This window comes from Neurospora crassa, linkage group V (genome assembly GCF_000182925.2).
Source record: "Neurospora crassa OR74A linkage group V, whole genome shotgun sequence".
Lineage (NCBI taxonomy): Eukaryota > Fungi > Ascomycota > Sordariomycetes > Sordariales > Sordariaceae > Neurospora > Neurospora crassa.
Genome location: NC_026505.1, coordinates 1,681,610 through 1,687,609, shown reverse-complemented (window position 1 = coordinate 1,687,609; position 6,000 = coordinate 1,681,610). Strand labels below are relative to the sequence as shown.

The 6,000-nt window shown below is 48.8% G+C and overlaps 1 protein-coding gene across 1 annotated transcript; it reads right to left on the bottom strand.

Moving 5' to 3' along the window:
- Positions 1-2,921: 2,921 nt before the first annotated feature.
- On the bottom strand, positions 2,922-4,171 carry NCU04560 (hypothetical protein; the record flags this gene model as incomplete). The annotated part of the gene is made up of 6 exons (XM_953566.3): positions 2,922-2,966; positions 3,073-3,207; positions 3,585-3,717; positions 3,857-3,891; positions 3,967-4,050; positions 4,127-4,171. 6 exons carry the CDS (start codon positions 4,169-4,171, stop codon positions 2,922-2,924), a joined length of 477 nt encoding a protein of 158 aa, XP_958659.3.
- Between the last annotated feature and the right edge of the window lie 1,829 nt (positions 4,172-6,000).

Below are 6,000 nucleotides of genomic sequence, written 5' to 3'. Positions count from 1 at the left end.
CGTACCTATCTTTGGTCACTAGTCACGCCGTGGACTAACCTTAGCGCCACATCCAGTCGGGTAATTTGATCTACGGCACCCGAGATATTAGGCGGTTGTGCTGATACGGGAAGCATCCCAACCTACCCATGCCAAGGGAAGTTCTAGCTTATAGTGATTAGGGCTGAAATGCTGGCATTTGGGGGGGTCTCGAAGTGAAATTGTAAGTAACAACGCTTAAAGGGGCCGCGGCTGTTCCACTACAGTGAGGATGGATGATACGAGATGTGTTGGATCTTATGGCTCTTTGAATTACGTTCACTTTGCGAGTCGCGATGTATTCGATGAGTAATATTTCTGGTATCTACATTCATACAGTCACAGGGCATGAGAAGTGGTACATGAACGATTTTTTTTGGAACACCTTCAGTTGTCAATATTTCTGGTCACATACCGTCCAAAGAAGCACTTCTTGTTCATCTCAGTCTGTCCCTTTACTTTGCCAGATGTTTTCTTTGGACTAATTCCGTTACCGAAGCAAAGGTACGGTCTCTAATTAACACGTAAAGATATCCTTAATTCCTTATTCTTATCTCCTCCGCTGACGCGATACCAAGCCCTTGCTCCCGAACCCATCTCCGTCACTCCCCCGGTAGGCCGCTTGCGCCACGCCCACTTCGGCACCTACGAGGTAAGTACCGCGCCTACGCCACTTAGCCGCCCATCCCAACCGAACTTTTTTGCAAACAAAGGTAGGATTCCGCCTCATGGGCCGGTATCTGAGATATATATCTATCTACCTTAATAAGCCTATAAGTAATACATGACACGAAACCACGCTACGGAGAATTGTTTTTGAGACACGCATGGTATGATATGCAGGAAAGGTATCAGTCTAGCCAAAACACGATAGAGAACGGTAATGGGATCAAAGCATATTAAGAAGTGGTGACCAGATTCCTGGGTGATGCAGGTAATACCCCATGCTTGGTAAGGGTCGAATACCACCTACCTCTACCCTGACGTACATCAGTTGAAAGAAGGGATGGTCTTTGGGTAGTAGGGGAAAAAGGGAAAAACAAGAAAAGAAACGACCGTGGACTGAAACCTGAGAAGCCAATCGGCCCTCGGCCCCCCGGCCCCGGTAGGTCACTTTCTGCGGCCGCATCGCACTTCGGTACCTAGGTACCTAGGTATTGACCCGGAAGGAACCCTCGCCCTAGTAGTCGCGGAAAGTGTCTCTATGTTTTGTTTCGCAGCCGGCAATCGTCAAAGATTTTTCTGGATTCATTCATAGGGTAATAATAAGCACCTTGATCGATGCAATTCCACCTTGTCCGCCCACATGTCAACGGCATCATCTTCTTTCTCAAATCTCAACAGTCCGCGACCGGTTGGGAAATGTCAGAGCGAACCCAAGACTTAGCATCACAAGAACATCAACAAAAACAACAAGAACAACGCCGCTAGAACGGCTCCCTTATCAACTGAATGGAAATGATATCAAGGCCAAGATGCGCGCATCACAATGGATCGTTCAATCGCAGATTGGCAGTGGTAGTGTGTCCCGATCAAAAACATTTATGCATTAGTGTACCAGCGCATTGCAAATATTGCTTTCGTTGTGAGGGATCAACAGATGCGTTGCTACCCTACCATTATTACCCTCCCACACGCTTCTTTCTTCTTCAACTTCCACTCACCGAGAAGTTGGGAAATGCTATAGAACCGTTAACGTCACTCCTTGCCATTTTGAGAGATGTCGGAGAGAATCTGACACTAATCTCAAGCATCGCAGCGTAAATCATCCCCTCGCTATACATACTACATACGCTACGCTACCTTTCGCAGTCCAGGCCTTAACTGGAACTCCTTCCATGACAATCTGCAGTGTAATCGACAGAAGCCCAAGCTTGCGTCATTCCCTACTACTTGTTGGGAACTGGTAACAAAGAATAACCCCGCTCTGAGCTCAATGTACCATTCGGTAAAGTCCAGAACCCAATCCACCATTTTCAGGTAGATCCAGATCTCACTTTCCAATCAACAACCATGTTGGGACCTAAACTTCCGAATGTGGCGATGGCTGGGGATCAATCAACATGGCTGAAGCTGAACAAAATATTACAAAGAGCGTAACAACAGGATTGAGAGGGCTTCTTCTAATGACAATCTGCCACGACAGCATGGGTTTGATGGCCTGGCGTAGAGAGAGAGAGAGAGAGAGAGAGAGAGATTGCAACACCACCCATTAGAGTTGAAGAACTTTAACACGCCCCGGGAGTGTGTGAAACTACCTATCTGACTTGCTGATTGACAGACCCTCGGGGTATATTTCCTGCCGTTCCTCCTTGGAAAATGACGTACGGACGTCGCCCTACTTAGCGCGATCTATCTTACAGTAAGTTGATGGAAACGGAAGCTCACGCAGACTGGGTAGGTGGCTTGGTGGGTGGATAGGCTGGATGGCTGAACGAACATTACCTACCTCCTAGTTGTTTTGGTAAAATAGTATCAGGTCGACCTGGAAAGTATGGAACACGCACACTTTATTATACAGGCAGTTCATGTCGATTGTTGTCCAAGATTGGGAAAGTGTTCTCTATCGACAGTGCAGCAGTGTTCTGACCGAATAAGTCAGTATTTGTTCCTTGACCAATGGCTGACTGAAAACTCGGATTACTGCACACCTTGAAGATGCCGCCGTTACCAATGCAACGGAAATAGAAATACTAAACGGCGTAAATAAGCAGTTATGCGTGGCTTGGTTAGTCGTGTTAGCGTGTGTGGGGGAGGCTCAACCTGAGTCAATCATTTCCCCATTCTGAAGGCTCGACCGCATCACCACATATGACTTGGCACCCGTGACTGAGAGAGATACTGGTGATGACCTCCTCTCTGGTTCCCGAAACATGCGTTTCACAGCACATCTAATGGGCCAGTCAGAGGGAATGTTGCTGTGGACTTGTTCCCAAAGTCACGGAAACCTGTGTCATCCTCAGCAAGTACCTCAACATTTGGAAGAAGACACTTTTGCTTGGAGGTTTACTAAATACGTCCTCGCCTTGTTATTGGACATGTGCCGAGGCTCACCTTGAAGCTCGCTGAGGGTGTAAGCATTCTGACTAGTTCGGCGTGGCGGTCGCCGCGACGGGTCGTTCCGCTGGTTTCCCTATTCTTGATACAACTCGCTGCAACACCTGCCAAGAGTGCTGGTGCGCCCACGGACTACATGGAGTGTAGTACAGAGTAAGCAAATCCTTACGAATCAACAGTGAATGAAAGACGGATCACAAGCAACTCCCCTTCACGGAATCATTCGGATTGCGGCTGAGGTGTGCCAGCCAGGCCTGGTGTACAAAGGTTGTGTATCTAGGTCGTGAGTTGTCAAGTTGAGTAGTCTTTCCTTGCTGGACCAGTAAGCATATGTGCCTTATTTATCCTTATCCGAGGTCACTCATCGGACATATTATATGTGCAACGTCTAGCTTTGTGGTGATGGCGGTCCTTCGCAGAACACCAATTTGACCTACATAGCTTGTGGTCAGAAAATCAGATGTCGAAGTGTTGTGATAACAGCCCCTTGTTACAGGTGTCTAACTTACATTTTTTACACTAGACAAGAGCTTGGCTTGCATACCATAGGGCTGTGCTTGGTAAGGATCTTCACTCGCATTTATGAAGAATGGGTTTTGTGGCCGGCCATTGATGCGCAGCGGTACCCAATTTGTGTTGATTCTGTCCGTGTCTGGCAGTGTGTATGTCAACCATTGACACCAGCATTACCAATTTCAGAAACTTCATCAGCTTGGAACTAACATGTTGGCGCAGGCAGAATATATCCAGAAAGGGAGTAGACTGCAACTTCTTGTATCACTGGTCTACGTTTTGCCAATGAATGTTGCTGTCGAGCTAGAACGTGGATAACAGAGAGCCTCATGATTTTGAAGAACGACACGGCATCTCGAAAAGATTCCGCGCTCGCACCTTTTGTGGCTGTCTCTCCCTCCAGACGCCAGCGTTGGTGAACTCATCGGGCTTGTTCGCCACCTTCAGCGGAGACCAATCTAACTGTTGATGGAGTCTATAGCAGTATGCAAAGATGGCCGGGCGTTGTGAATGTGGCTGGCTAGAGCTGGCGTGCGACCTGGCGCCCTTTGATAGTCGGGCGATTGCATTCACCCAGCGTCATCTTATCTAATATCCAGACCTCTACCGGTGACGAAGGCAGTGATTCTCGGTCCCGAAAGCAGTCCTGATGCGACCTAAATAGCGCCAAGGGCTGCAAGAAGAAGCATAAGCTGAAGATGTAGGGTTGAACGTGCCAGACTCTTGCAGAATTGGCCTTTCCGTTCAAGGACGCTTGGTGTGGGGTATGATACCCGTATTGGTCAATAAGGAGACTAGAAGGCTTCCTGTCAGCTCAAAACTCGACTTATCTCAGATATTTACTGGTGAAGTGGCGGGCTCTGCAAAGGGTATTATTGTCTTTGCACCTCACCCATGACAGGAGCTTCGAATAGTCGGCACTCGCGCACCAAACGTTGCATCAGAGGCGGTTGAGGCTGGCTTGTATATGTCTTCCAGAGGCACAGCAAGGCACAGTTGAGACATTCGAGTTGGAAACAATGGGGGCCTGGAGGTCTAGAAGCTTTCGGTCATGTTTCGTTTCTCGAGGGCAAGCGCAAACGTCGAGGCTCCTGGGCGAATAGTCAGAAAGAGGGCGCGTCGTACCATGGGAATTCTCCCAAATAGGTATCATATTTTTGGGGGGCCTGCTCCAAATTACTGTTGGTTGTCCTTATGTAAACCATGTTGCGACATGAATGACATGGACCCGCACGATTCTCGTCGCACTTGTCGCATACTTGTTCTCTGTCGTCGGAGATGTCAAATCCATGACATCGGATAATTCGAGACCCAAGACGCCGGTACGTTTGGGCTTGATGTGGTTGCAGCTGGACATGCACGTGTTTTGAGGAGTATGGGTTACGGATGGGCTCGCGTTCCGATATTGGCCTCGTCGGTCGCCGTCTTCGCTATCTCATTGTAGGCTTGTGTGACTGTTGGTAATACAAGTTCCACGACATTGCGCACTGCAAACAGTCAGCTTCTATAGGCCAAAGGACTAATAGAGGACGATAACAGGAACACCCGTACCGTCTGGCCGAAGATATACCTAATGAATGGGCACCTGGTTGGGGGCATCGATGCGATGTGATGCTGTATTTGGATGTTGCGGTGTACATATCCAGTCCAGTGATGGACCACTCGGGATGCTCAGCGCTCGGGCTCCGGCCCAGGTACGGATGAACTGGTGTCACACTATTGTGTTTGAAGGTGAGAGGTGAAGTCGAGTAGGGCGACGAAAAAGAGGTACGAAAGACAGTGAGCGGGTGGAAGAAAGTAATTGGATGGGCGGGAGATGGTGATGACGGGATGGGAGGGTGAGATTCGTAGGTGGTGGGGGTTGTTGATACATCTTGGGGCACCTGAATCATTGAAAGTCGTGCGTTTGGAGTGGACGGAATGGCGGGGTTGCAACCCAACCCATCCCACGCTAAGGCAGTAGAGTATCGCTGAAGCAGGGTTGACTTTCGCCGAACCTCGATAGCTACCCGCTCTTGCACCATCACTATTCAAGTTGCTGAATCCCATTATCGTACGACATCACCCCCAGGATGCAAAGGTCTTTTTTTTTTTTCCCTCCATGGGGTACGGATACCTGCCGAAGCATCTACGATCTCTCGAGTGGTTGTACTACTCGCCACAGCGATCCACCATTGAAGACGCTCTGTTCGTTAACCCCAGGGGCAACTCATAGAGGAAGAAGAATGTGTAGGTATGGATAGAAGAATGTATTGGCTATAAAGATACAGCATTGATTACCTGGGTACGCTCCGTTTACATCGATGCAGTACCTCTAACACTGACCACTGAGCTTCCCTCCGTCCTTTGAGCCCCGCCTTCCCCGCCCCAATTCCTCTGATCTGATTCTGAAATAAGCTTTGGTAGGCGCGG